Below are 13,753 nucleotides of genomic sequence, written 5' to 3'. Positions count from 1 at the left end.
CCTGGAATCCTAATACAGATGACCATTCACTCTACTGTGGACAAAGCACCACTTAGGAATTCCAGACGTATACAGGTAGATATGCTGGCATCACCTGAGATTTTTGTTGGTCAAAGTACAGGTTCCTGGACCTTTTCCTTTTCTAAAGTAAAAACCAGGTAAAGGTTCCAGTTGATTATAAAGGCTAAATTTCAGAAGCGTAAGTAAACCACTGACCACTCTTGTTTAAGCTAATAGGGAAGGAGGGCACTGCACTCACCGTCATGACTTCCAGGAGTGGCTTTTTTTTCTTTTGGGAGACAGGGAGACCAGTTCCATCCAAGGAAAACATAACAAGCACTTTCTTAATTACCACCAACCTCAGGTTCATAGTAGAGGGGAAACTCCCTAGGCTGGACTCCAAGAATTTGCCTTCTATTTGGGGGAAGAAAAATTTATTTTTTCAGAAATCTATATACATTGCCATATGAAAATGCCACATTGAAGCAGCTCTTGGCTGACCTCAGGATCCTTCCAGTGAGCCTTCTTTTATAATGGCCCGGCCAAGATTTCGTGCAAGAGCAAGTCTCAGCATTTCCAACTTCGTGTTCTCCACGTCCTCCTAAAAGTAAAGAGAGCCAGCGTGAGGTACAGCAGAAGTGTTCCTTCTTTAAAGCTCTGCAAGGCTCTATCTGACCCAAAGGCAGACCAAGGGCATTTAGCATTTAGTACTAGCTTCCAGCAAGTTGACAGAACCACATGCAAAGGCCCACTGTGACCGCCAGAAGAAAAGAACAGAACACTAGAACCACCCTACTTTCTACTAAAGAGTTGGGGGTGTCAATAACAGGTTAAAAGGTAACTCAAGAAGCACAAGTTTGTAAGGAGCCAGTGTTTCTGGAGGAAAGTAGGGAAGTCTAAGATGGAAGGAGCCTTTTCTCATCACCATTATGGAATCAACAATCCAAAAGCTAAAATAACCTGGAGTCGCTGAACACCAGGCTCTCTCCACACTGGCCTTCTTGAGGCGAAGTCCTCTAGACATCTCATCAGCTCATATGTTTGCTCTGCTGAAAAAACCACCTAGGAGAGAGAGGAGTGGCTGCTTTGCTTAGTTGCTCCCCAGGCAAGGGCTGCACTGGTCTGGGCATGCACCTGGGTTCAGAGATGGCCTTTGTGCAAACCCTTGGGAGGAGTGAGCTCTGTATATGCAGCTCTGGGAGGACAGAGCCCTTATGCTCACTCTCAGCCCTTCCTGTCAGGGCCCTAGGCGGAGTACTATCCGTAGACCGCTGCTTCATTTCAAATTAAGTAGCTTTTCTTGGGTAGATACCAGATTTTCAGAGTGGGCGTTACAGGGGAATGCACACATACGTGCAGGGCCCTACTTGGGAGATGATGTGTGGATGTGCACCCACAACAGCTACAGAATGAAGCACAATCAAGGACTACAAAACACAGAGAAGAAAATCATTCTGAATTCAAACTGTACCTCTTTCTCTTCCAAAAGGGGCAAGGCATCTATTAATAGTATTACCCAGAAAGACCGTGGGGCTATCTGGGAAGTCATCAATGACAGGAGAAGAGAAGCTGCATCAGCAAGACGCTTCTCCCCATAAAATCGGTGGAACTCGCGGTACTTTCCTATTGAGAAAACAGAGCACTGAGTCACCTCTGGCCCTAAACAAGATGAGAAACCCCATACCAGCCGCTCCAAAGCAGGGAGACTCTTCCAGAACGGTCTCGAAACTCATGTACCAACAGAATTGAAAACACACATAAACACACACACACACATACATTTTGAAGGAGCTCCAAAGAGCCAACCTCCCAGAATGTAACCACCAAACCAAACCAGAGACGTGGACTGCAACAGATTGAAGAACCCGTAGGTCTCAATCTCATCATGAGGAAACCTGACATAAATCCAAAATAAGGGCATAAGAAAGCAGAACAGACTCTTCAAAAATGTCAAGGTGGGATCCCTGGATGGCTCAGCGGTTTAGCGCCTGCCTTTGGCCCAGGGCGTGACCCTGGAGTCCTGGGATCGAGTCCCACACATCGGGCTCCCTGCATTGAGCCTGCTTCTCCCTCTGCCTGTCTCTTTCATGAATAAATAAATAAAAATCTTTAAAAAAAAAGTCAAGGTGAAGAAGTGCAGAAGCACTAAGAAATGCAGAAGCACTACAGAGACAGGAAAACTGAATTTGTGAATGTGGACGTGACAAAAGCCGTCGCTGGGAGAGCTGATAATAACCAGAACATGGACTAGAGATTTTATGAGAGCAGTACATTCGGATAGCTAGTTCTAGAAGAGGATGTGCTTCTCTTAGGAAACACGTGCTCAAGTATTTATGAAGAAAGGGGAAGAAACTCCAACTTTCAGATTACTCCCCCAAAACCTGAGAGAATAATAAATGAGGCAAAATAAAAATGGTGAATTTCGAGAAAGCGTACATGGGAGCTCCTTACTTCTTATATTACTCTTGTACCTTTTTCTCAAGTTTGACACTACTAGGAAATATTTCCAGAAAATATGCTTTGTAGAGTCTGGCATACATAGTTCAAGGAATTTGGGCTCAACAGGAAGGAAACACTGGAGAAGCCTAAATCAGTCCCTCCCAGCTGCACAACCCATCACTGTGCTGAAGGTCCAAGGGACAGAGCCCAGAGACTCACCCAAGAAGGTTAGTCGATCACTGAGCATCATGGCTGGCCCCAGGTTGTCAATGAGATCCAGATCAGAAAAGCAGCCTCGCTCACAGTAATCCTTGAGGAACCTGCCAGGCCCGGCCCAGAGGTCTGAGCAGCGGTCCCAGGCCACCTTCCTCAGCCTCCCGACTTCCCAGACAGTCCCCAGAAAGCCAAGAGAGGTTGAGCCCACCTGTCTGACACCAGCGTGGCAAAGGCAGCATCTTTGGCTCGGATGCTCCAAGATAGGGCAGAGCCCAGGCGATTGTTGCGGACAGCTTTCATGGCTAAGATCTTACAAATGCTGCGGACTTTGTAAGGAAAAAGAAGGTGAACTTTTCACCCTGCAGATCAGGCCGTTCTTGAACCTTGCCAGATAGGAGTAGGCTTCTCTCTCCTCTGAGCTTTCTGCAGCCTCTTCACAGGTTCCAAATACAACTTGTTGCCAACACTGGGGACTCTGGGGCTTATAAATTGCCTCCTGGCTCTATTAACACTATGTCCCATCCTGGCAGGAATGACCTTGTGAGTGGGTTTGATTTTAGGAGTACAAAAAGATTTTTATTGCTCCCCACAGGTCAGCTAATAGGGCATTTGTCCAGGTGCCAAAAACATCCTTTGGGTTTTGAATGCCATCCATACGTTTTCAGCGATGGTCATAAGCAAGCAGATGCCTCTAGAAAGAACTTGGGTTTTTATCCCTCAACAGTGAAAGGAGAGGGCGAAAATAGAACAGCTTTCTTTTTGTGCTCTTCCTGAGCTGCGACTGATCCTGCTTCCCCACTGAGACAGTCTTAGCTAGCAATAGCAACCCACCTGGGAGAAGTAAATTCCAAGCTGACCTCAGTCCTGACCTTCTTAGAGTAAGCAGGAGAGAGGAAGTGGGTCAGGATCTCTTTAAAAGGCCGTGTGCTCCACTGCTTCTAAGTCCTGACACCTCCCTAGCCATTTGTCCTTCCTCAATAATTTTCCTGTTTTGGCTTATCTCTTGGCACCCACTGCCCAGCCGTTCTCCAGTCCGGCCAGAGCAGCATGAGCAGCAAGCATGCAGGAGGAGGGTGGGCTCACCTTGCTCAGTCATCTGCCGCTGCTCACAAATCCGCAGCACTTTGAGAGCTTTCTGCTCAGTGCTCAGGGGGATCCGCTCAATGTGCAGCTCCAAGGAAACTCGGCCCAACTCAGGGCAGTAGTCAAAGTAGTCCACTCCCAGCTGCCACAGGCTGCAAACATCCAAGGACAGGAGCGACTGATGAGCCCATGTGCTGCCCTAGAGCTTGGGGACTGGCACCAAGATGGCTCCTCCCCTGGACCCGTTGCCTTCAGGGAACCAGACAGGGGAGAGCACAATCCAAGACCCAGTGGTACATCCATGCTGAAAAGCACCTCATATCCTTGGGGCTTTCCTACCTGTGATGAGCAAACAGTCCTGAGGCATATTCCAGCAGGAGGAACTCTCTCATGTTAGATCCAAAGCTGAAAGAAAACATAACAGGAGACCCAAACCCCTGGCCTGCTCCATTCAGGGCCCTCCCACAGCCCAACCCAAGGGCAGGCATGGCCGCCACACACTTACTACAGGTTGTGCGACTGGAGGAGCTTGCAGTGATCCAGCAGGTCTGTCAGATGGGCCACAAACCACCAGTTGCTCAGAGCAATACTACAGATTCAAACACCAGGGCAAGAAGGAGAGTCAGGGTGACTATATGGCCCATGTGAGCCTGCATATCCTTTGCATAAAAGGATGGGAGGGACAATAACAAGTGAAAATATGTCTGGAAGCACATAGCTATGTGCTATGTGGGGACGGACAGTGGATACTCAGAAGGATGGTAAGCCCTCAAAGTGGAAGCCAACAATCTAGATCTCTGGAAAATTTCACAGTGAAAATAAAATTCAGGGATCCAATCACATGCAGAGAATGTGGATACAAAATAATGTGTAAAAAAAAAAAACAAACAGACTTAATAAACACAGAGAACAAACTGGTGGTTATCAGACAGAGGGAGGTAGGGGACTGGAGAACTACGTGAAAAGGTACAAACTTCCAGTTATGAGTGATTTATGCAAATGAAAAGTATAGCTATGCTAACTTTATGTGGTAACGCATGGTAACTGCACTTCTGGTGGTGAACGTTTTGTGATGTACAGAATTGTCAAATGTTGTAAACCTGAAACTAACACATCAAAAATACAGAAATCAACAAAAGACTAAGAGACTGGTAGTTTTTGATGCTTGAGGAAACATGGACTTCAAAGCAATATATTTGCAGCTGGCTTCACTATTAATGCTTCTCATTGTACAGCTTTTGATTAATATACTTTATGAATAGGACTATATATATACATATATATACACGATACTTTTAAAAACCATCTTTTGTTTAGGTTTCTATTAGTACTTTGTATAAAGAAATTTTGTTCAATTACAAGATTTATAATTTTATCGTATATGTACTCTGGCCACAATGAAGGTGAAGTCCTCTCCCAAACCACACTTTTAATCAAAACCTAGAAGTTCCTGGGGCCCTTGTTAAAAGTGAAGGTTTCTAGGGCCCTCTAAAGGTCTGATTAAGTAAATGCCTTGGAAATCACTGTTTTACATCATCAGTTGTTTGAAAACACCCTGCATCATGCTGTATAGAGTATTCCAATGCACTTACTGTATGTACATACATCATTTCTGGTTATATTACTCATTTGTTACTTGGCATAGGCCTTTCTCTTTGTATATAATGCTTGACTTTTTTTTTTTAAGTTTTTATTTATTTGAGAGAGAGAGAGTAGTAGAGAGCATGAGTGAGGAGGAGAGGGAGAAGCAGCAGGCTCCTCACCAAGCAGATCTTATTTATTGGGACTCCTGTCTAAAAAGAACAAGGTCAGAAAGGAACACAGAATTACAAAATTAGCAAAGCCATAGCTAAAGGAGAACTTGGATCAAGGAAGTACTCTTTGAAAACTTGAGCATGATAGGACTTTGTGTAGCACATAATTTATAGAACTCTTAGTATTGAAGGATTGTGGAAATATAAAAAAATACAAGAAAAGGTATTTTTGAAAATTGCCAAAAACGGGATCCCTGAGTGGCTCTCCGGTTTAGCGTCTGCCTTCGGCCCAGGGTGTGATCCTGAAGACCCAGGATCGAGTCCCATTCGGGCTCCCTGCATGGAGCCTGCTTCTCCCTCTGCCTGTGTCTACCTCTCTCGTTCTCTCTGTGTCTCTCATGAATAAATAAAGTCTTTTTAAAAAAAAAGAATATTGGAAAATATTACTTTTTTTTTTAAAGATTTTATTTTAGGGCGCAAGTGCACGTGAAGGTGGAGAGGGACAGAATCTCAAGCAGACTCCTCACTCAGCACAGAGCCCAATGCAGGGCTTGATCCCATGACCCTGAAATCATGACCTGAGTTGAAACCAAGAAACAAGAGCATTCCCTAATGGTGGAATCCTGGAACAGATGGAATATTTGAGGATCCATAGCCCTAAGAACAAGGCGTAAGTTTTGAACATTTGTCCAGTAATTCAGTGTAAACCAATCTCTATTCTTTTTAGATCATGAAAGCAGAAGTTTTTACCTTAATGCATGATTATACCTTGAAACTATCTATCTTGATAGTCTGCTTCCACTTTACTTACATTTGATTTTGTTATAGAAAGTAATCATTAGGGATCCCTGGGTGGCGCAGCGGTTTGGCGCCTGCCTTTGGCCCAGGGCGCGATCCTGGAGACCCGGGATCGAATCCCACGTCGGGCTCCCGGTGCATGGAGCCTGCTTCTCCCTCTGCCTATGTCTCTGCCTCTCTCTCTCTCTGTGACTATCATAAATAAATTAAAAAAAAAAAAAAAAAAAAAAAGAAAGTAATCATTAAAACTCCACTTTCCTAAGAGTAAAAGACAAACACACTGGGGCACCTGGGTGCCCCAGTTAAGCATCCCAGTCATGATTTTGGCTCATCATGATCTCAGGGTCATGGACTGAGCCCTGCATCAGGCTCCATGCTCTGTGGGGAGTCTGCTTGAGATTCTTTCCCTCTCCCCCCCTTGTGCACCCCCTCAAAATGCACACACAGTCCTCTCTTGTTCTCTAAAATAAATCTTTAAAAAAGTAACCAAGGGGCACCTGGGTGGCTCAGTCGGTTAAGCATCTTCCTTTGGCTCAGGTCATGATCCCGGGGTCCTGGGATCCAGCCCCACATATAGTTCCCTACTCAGTGGGGTGTCTGCTTCCCCCTTCTCCTCTTTACTCATGCTCTCTGCTGCTGGCTCTCTCTCAAATAAATAAAATTTCCCCAACTTGTGCTCCCCCTCACGTGTTCTCTCAGATAAATTCTTAAAAAAAAAAGATTCCATGGGGATCCTTGGGGGGCTCAGCAGTTTAGCACCTGCCTTCGGCCCAGGGCGTGATCCTGGAGTCCTGGGATCGAGTCCCGCATCGGGCTCCCTGCATGGAGCCTGCTTCTCCCTTTGCCTGTGTCTCTGCCTCTCTCTCTCTCAATCTGTGTCTCTCATGAATAAATAAATAAAATCTTAAAAAAGATTCCTTTGACTAGTGCTCTATAAATATAAAAATCAGCAAATCTGAAATTGAGGTTAACACATAACTAATCCCTACTAAACTGCTTCCTGACCACCATGGATATGGTTTATCCACACTGCAAATTGGTTCAAATCCAGTCCTGCTACTAAGTGACTGGCTAATTATTCTTTTAACTTTAGCTTGAATGCCAAAGTGGAGGAATTATGATGGTCAGTACAGCGCTTTGAGACACCGAAGCTATCTTTAGAAACTGAAGTTATGAAAAATTCAAAAGTAACAGCTGAAATCAAGAGTAGCCGGTCCCATGGAATACCTGGGTGGCTTGGTTAAGCATCCCACTCGTGATCTGGGCTCAAGTCATATCTCAGGGTTGTGGGATCAAGCCCCTATCAGGCTCCAAGCTCAGCAAGGAGTCTGCTTGAGATTCTCCTTCTTCCTCCCTTACTTCTGCTCTAATGCACTCGCATTCTTTCTCTAAATTAATAAAAACTAAAAAAAAAAAAAAAAAGGCTGGTCCTAAGGTAGAATATTAAATAAGGTGAATAAACCTACAAAATATAAATACAAGATCTCTCCCCACATACACAACTACATGCACAGTCCACCCCTCTAGAATAAGCTACATATAGAAAATGAATCGAGAATAGTTATTTATTTATTTATTTTTAATTTTTATTTATTTATGATAGTCACAGAGAGAAAGAGGCAGAGACACAGGCAGAGGGAGAAGCAGGCTCCATGCACCGGGAGCCCCATGTGGGATTCGATCCCGGGTCTCCAGGATCGCGCCCTGGGCCAAAGGCAGGTGCCAAACCGCTGCGCCACCCAGGGATCCAGAGAATAGTTATTTAAACAGAGGATTGGAGGAGGCAGGGAGCCTGCCACAGGAAAACAAGGAAAAGGAGCCCTCCTGAAATAGGGGCAATAGTCAGTGTAAAGGCTCTGGAGTAGAAAGTCTTGTTTTTACTTCAAAATGAAGCCCATGTGATTCAAACTTCAAGGTAAGCAGAGGCCAGCTCACTTAGGGCCTTGTGATGGGAAGCCACTGGGTCAGAAAGCAGGAAAACCTGGTTTAACACTGAGAAGACTGGCAAATCAAAACCACAATGAAATATCAGCTCACACCTGTCACAATGGCTAAAATCAACACAAGAAACAACAGATCAGTTGGCAAGGATGTGGAGAAAGGGGAGCCCTGTGCGCAGTTGGTGGAAATACGAACTGGTGGAAAACACTATGGATGTTTCTCAAAAACTTAAAAGTATGGATGCCTGAGTGGCTCAGCAGTTAAGCGTCTGCCTTCAGCTCAGGGCGTAATCCTTGGATCAAGTCCCACATCTGGCTCCTTGCATGGAGCCTGCTTCTCCCTCTGTCTCTCTCTCTCATGAATAAATAAAATCTTTAAAAAAAACCTTAAAGGTAGAGGGGGTGTCTGGCTCAGTCAGTAGACTGTGTGACTCGTGATCTTGGGGTCACAAGTTCAAGCCATACATGGGTATAGAGCTTACTTTTTAAAAAAGTTAAAAATACAACTATTCCATGACCCAGCAATTGCACTACTAGGTATTTACCCAAAAGATACAAAAATAGTAATTCAAAGGGGTACGTGTACTCCAATGTTTATTGCAGAATTATCTACAATAGCCAAAAGATGGCAAGTGCCCAAATGTCCATCGACTGATGAATGGATAAAGATGTGGTACATATATACAATGGAATAAGAGCCACAAAAAAAGAATGAAATCTTTCCATTTGTAACAACAAGGATGGAGCTAAACAGTACTGTGCTAAGTGCAATCAATCAACCAGAGAAAGTGAAATACCATTTGATTTCACTCATGTGTAATTTATTTATTTATTTTTAAAGATTTTATTTATTTATTCATAGACACAGAGAGAGAGAGGCAGAGACACAGGCAGAGGGAGAAGCAGGCTCTACCCAGGGAGCCCGAAGCAGGACTCGATCCCAGGTCTCCAGGATCACACCCCAGGCTGCAGGCAGCACCAAACCGCTACGCCACCAAGGCTGCCCCCCCCCTTTAAAGATTTTATTTAGTACTCGTGTGTAATTTAAAAAACAAAACAGGGGTGCCTGGGTGGCTCAGCGGTTGAGCATCTGCCTTTGGCTCAGGTTGTAATCCCAGGAGTCCTGGGATCAGGTCCTGCATCGGGGTCCTTGCGGGGAGCCTGCTTCTTCCTATGCCTGTGTCTCTGCCTCCCTCTTTCTCTGTGTCTCTAATGAATAAATTAAAAATCTTTAAAAAAATAATAAATAAAAGATAAAAAAAATAAAGAACAAACCAAGGCACCTGGCTGGCTCAATTGGTAGAGCTTGAGACTCTTGATCTCAGTTTTGAGTGAGGGGCCCCACAATGGGTATAGAGATTACTTCAAAATAAAATCTTAAATAAAACAAATGAGCAAAGGGGGAGAAAAAAGGAGTGAAAGAGACAAACCAAGAAAGAGACTCTTAATGAGAGTGAATAAGCTGCTAGTTACCAGAGAGGAGATGGATGGGGAGGTGGGAGAAGTAAGTGATGAAGATTTCTTTTTTAAGACTTTATTTATTCTTGAGAGACAGGGAGGTAGAGAACCGGCAGAGAGAAGCAAGCTCGATCCCAGGACTCTGGGATCATGACCTGAGCCAAAGGCAAACGCTCAAACACTGAGCCACCGAGGTGTCCTTAAGTGATGAGGATTAAGGAGGGCATTGTTGGGCAGCCCAGGTGGCTCAGCGGTTTAGCGCTGCCTTCAGCCCAAGGACCTGATCCTGGAGACCAGGGATCGAGTCCCACATCAGGTTCCCTGCATGGAGCCTGCTTCTCCCTCTGCCTGTGTCTCTGACTCTCCTGTGCTCTCTCTCCGTGTCTCTCATGAATAAATAAATAAAATCCTTAAAAAAAAAAAAAAAAAAAAAGGCACTTGTGATGAGCAATGGGTGATGTATGGAAGTGTTTAATCACTATACTGCACACCTGAAATTAATATTACATTGTATGTTAACTAACTGGAATTTATTTTCTTTTTTTAAAGATTTTATTTATTCATAGAGACAGAGAGAGAGAGAGGGGCAGAGACACAGGCAGAGGGAAAAGCGGACTCCATACAGGAAGCCTGACATGGGACCCGATCCAGGGTCTCCAGGATCACACCCCAAGGCTGCAGACAGCACTGAACTGCTGCGCCACTGGGGCTGCCCAACTAACTGGAATTTAAATAAAAACTTAAAAAAAAAAACCAAAAATGTGGGATGCCTGGTGGCTCAGTATAAGCGTCTGCCTTTGGCTCAGGTCATGATTCCAGGATCCCGGGATTGAGTCCCACATCGGGTTCCCCACAGGGAGCCTGCTTCTCCCTCTGCCTATGTCTCTGCCTCTCTCTGGGATTCTCTCATGAATAAAGAAACTCTAAAGAAAACAAGGAGTGCCTGGGTGTCTCATTCAGTGGAGCATCTGACTCTAGATTTTAGCTGAGATCCCGATTTCAGGGTCATGGGATTAAACACATGATTGGGCTCCATGCTCAGCACAGTCTGCTTGTCCCTCTCCCCCTGCTCCCCAACTTATCTCTCTTAAACAAAACCTGGAGGGCAGCCCCGTGGCGCAGCAGTTTTAGCACTGCCTGCAGCCCAGAGCATGATCCTGGAGATCCAGGATCGAGTCCCACGTCAGGCTCCCTTCATGGAGTCTGCTTCTCTCTCTGCCTGTGTCTCTGCCTCTCTCTCTCTCTCTCTTCTCCTCTGTGTCTTCGTGAATAAATAAATGAAATCTTAAAAAGAAAAAAAAAACCGAAAACCTTGAAAAAAAAAAGACTAAAAAGAATGCTCAAACTGTTCTGTGCAAACAATGTAGAGATATGGTTAGTGACAAAGCCAATCATGGGTTACTTGCAATAGTCTGGGCTATTAATAATGGTGGCTGGGCTATGGTGGCAGCTGAGGAGGGAATGAGAAGAAGCTGGCTGGGAGAGAATTTTGAAGTTGAGCTAATATAGGACTTCTTGATGGCCTGTTAATGCTTAAGAGCTCAGCAAACAGTATGGACTTTAGCAAATGACTTTGGATCCAAATAACCACAGTGCCTTTGCCTTTGAGAACTAACAATGTGACTTTACCAGCAATCACTGCTCTCATTTGTAAAATAGGCATGAAAAAAGCTACTACCTCAAAAGTCTGTTCAAAGATACACTGAAATAATCCGTAAAAGTTCTTAGTCTAATAAATGTTAACTAGTATCACCATTACTGTAATTATTATTTTTAAAATTTTATTTATTTATTCATTCATTCATTCATTCATTCATTCATTCCCGAGAGAGACACACAGAGACACAGGGAGAGGCAGGCTCCATGCAGGGAGCCTGACGTGGGACTCGATCCGGGGTCTCCAGAATCATGCCCTGGTCTGAAGGCAGGTGCTAAACCGCTGAGCCACCTGGGCTGCCCACCATTATTGTAATTATTAACCATTTTCTACATGGGTGATTTTTATTAGTCTTAGGACTGGTCTCCCAGCTACCAGCCCTGCTGTTCTCCATACTCTTCAGATTGCTCCTTCTCAAATACAAATTTCACAGCATTAACCTACTCAAAATCCTCAGGGGCTCCCCATTTGGATTTAATCAAAACTACTGAGTACAGTGTATCTATTTGGTTCTTGATAATCTGACTCCTTTCTGATCTTTGTCACTTCAACCCCTTACTTAGTCTTTGGTTCTAAGAGATGTGTGCAGACGTGTGCAGTTCCTTCAGCAGGTTACAGGCTTTCTTTCCTGCCTGGGTCTTTCCCCATGCTTTTCTCTCTGCCTAAAATGACCTTTTCTGTTCTTTGCTGAGCTTTCTAGGACTCAAGTGAAGCCTCCTTCAATAATTCTTTCCTCACCTTCCAATCTGATATAAAGTCCTCTCTTAAGGGGTTCCACACATCTAGCCTAGGTTATAAATTCAAGAATACAAGGAAAACTGCTATAATCTCAAAGCTTGGCATGGTGTGGGGTATAAAGAATGGGTATGGGGAAATAACAGCTCAGCCCTTGTGAACAGCTGCTGTTACCCAGACTGATGCTCATGGTTCTGGTGAGACAGCCAGCCAGTGGGCCACAGCATGCCTCAGTCTGGCAGCCCTCCAGCATCTTTCCAAGGGGATACAGTAGCTTCCAAGGCTGCAAGACAGTGACCACTGAAGGCAGAGTGCTAATGACACAGTTTGAGTGACCAAGACTGGACAGAGTGCTGAACAAGGCTGCCACATCCTCCCTGTAGAGCTAAATAAGTCTCAACAACAGATCTGGGAGCTTTATACACATTTAACAGAGAATCCCAAAAGCAATCTCCTGGCCTTATCTCCTCCGTACAGGCCAGGAAAACAGCCTCCTCATTCAAAGATGTTTGAGGAAGGCTTACAGCTCTGGGGTGGCCTCTGCTAAAAAAGAACTGGAGCTGGGGAGACAGCCAGGGTAAGGTGGCTCTGCAGCAACCACTGCCTACCTGAGCTCAGGCAGTTGTGGACCTTCTTCTGCAAATGGTGCATGAGGGTCTGTCTACACACCACTGCAGCCAAGTTATGGGCCAGGCCAAAGGTCCAGCAAGAAGATTCTAGATTAGACAAACATTAAACTGGACTTCTTAGTTTTTGAAGACTAGTTTCCTTCTAGTTCAGTATTTGGGAGGACTTTAAGGGCATCAGAAAGCTGACATCTTGCCCAGCTCCTGGTGAATTCTATGCCAGCTCCCTATTTCCTCTTGCCAGATAGCAAAGAACTGGCTTTTAGAGGACACTATAAAGCAGGGGGAGGAAATGAACACTCAGATTCCAGACTTCTCCTTTCAGCTGTGGGGATAATAGGCAAACCTGTGGCCCTACAGAAGAGGCTGATGAAGTAGGCCTATGCTCTACTTCAGAACCCTTCATTGCCCTTCCTGCCCCAGAGGTCTGGCAGAGTTAACATGGGGATCATCAGGTACCCATTTAGAAATCTCCCTTCTGGCCTCTTTAAAAGGATTCCCCTGGGGACACCTGGGTGGCTCAGTGGTTAAGCATCTGCCTTTAACTCAGGACCCAGAATCCTGGGATCAAATCCCGAATCCAGCTCCCCATGGGGAGCCTGCTTCTCCCTCTGCCTATGTCTCTGCCTCTCTTTGTGTGTCTTTCATGAATAAATAAGTCAAATCTTAAAAAAAAAAAAAAAAAAAAAAAGATTCCCCTCATTCCCCTTTACAGGCTAGTCATGAACACAGTTGACATCACACCCAAATAAATCAGTAAGACTTCCCTACATCACCAGTCCACTGGCCCAACCCCAGACTTTTCCCTGTTTTCCCAGGAACTTTGGGTCTGATTAGATAACTCAAGAAAAATCAAGTGCTCACAGGACCCCAAATCCAATCCTTCCCCATCCAGGACGGCACATTTCTAAAACTCTGCTAATCTGAAGATACTTCAGCCTATCCTCCAATTCTTGAGATAAGGTCCTAGGACTTACAGTATGATACCTCTTTCAGAATAGAGTAGGAAGTAGCTTCCTGATCAGAAAAACCCAAGCTCCAAAATTT

At 44.8% G+C, this 13,753-nt stretch overlaps 1 protein-coding gene across 5 annotated transcripts in view; it reads right to left on the bottom strand.

Moving 5' to 3' along the window:
- Nucleotides 1-412: 412 nt before the first annotated feature.
- The window catches only part of NUP85 (nucleoporin 85), a 47,413-nt gene continuing 34,072 nt past the window's right edge, over nucleotides 413-13,753 (bottom strand). For 2 of the 5 annotated variants that reach the window (XM_077854189.1, XM_077854187.1), the window contains 8 exons: nucleotides 4,244-4,327; nucleotides 4,078-4,143; nucleotides 3,739-3,890; nucleotides 2,864-2,981; nucleotides 2,659-2,759; nucleotides 1,472-1,623; nucleotides 961-1,062; nucleotides 413-601 (listed from right to left, as the gene is read on the bottom strand). In XM_077854189.1, the coding sequence (XP_077710315.1) occupies nucleotides 503-601; nucleotides 961-1,062; nucleotides 1,472-1,623; nucleotides 2,659-2,759; nucleotides 2,864-2,981; nucleotides 3,739-3,890; nucleotides 4,078-4,143; nucleotides 4,244-4,327 (874 nt within the window). In that variant the 3' untranslated portion in view covers nucleotides 413-502. The remainder of the gene's footprint in view (nucleotides 602-960; nucleotides 1,063-1,471; nucleotides 1,624-2,658; nucleotides 2,760-2,863; nucleotides 2,982-3,738; nucleotides 3,891-4,077; nucleotides 4,144-4,243; nucleotides 4,328-13,753) is intronic. The other 3 variants (XM_077854188.1, XM_077854191.1, XM_077854190.1) reach the window with 3 other exon arrangements.

Source organism: Canis aureus, chromosome 16 (genome assembly GCF_053574225.1).
Source record: "Canis aureus isolate CA01 chromosome 16, VMU_Caureus_v.1.0, whole genome shotgun sequence".
Taxonomy (NCBI): Eukaryota; Metazoa; Chordata; class Mammalia; order Carnivora; family Canidae; genus Canis; species Canis aureus.
This window is presented reverse-complemented; position numbering and strand designations above follow the sequence as displayed.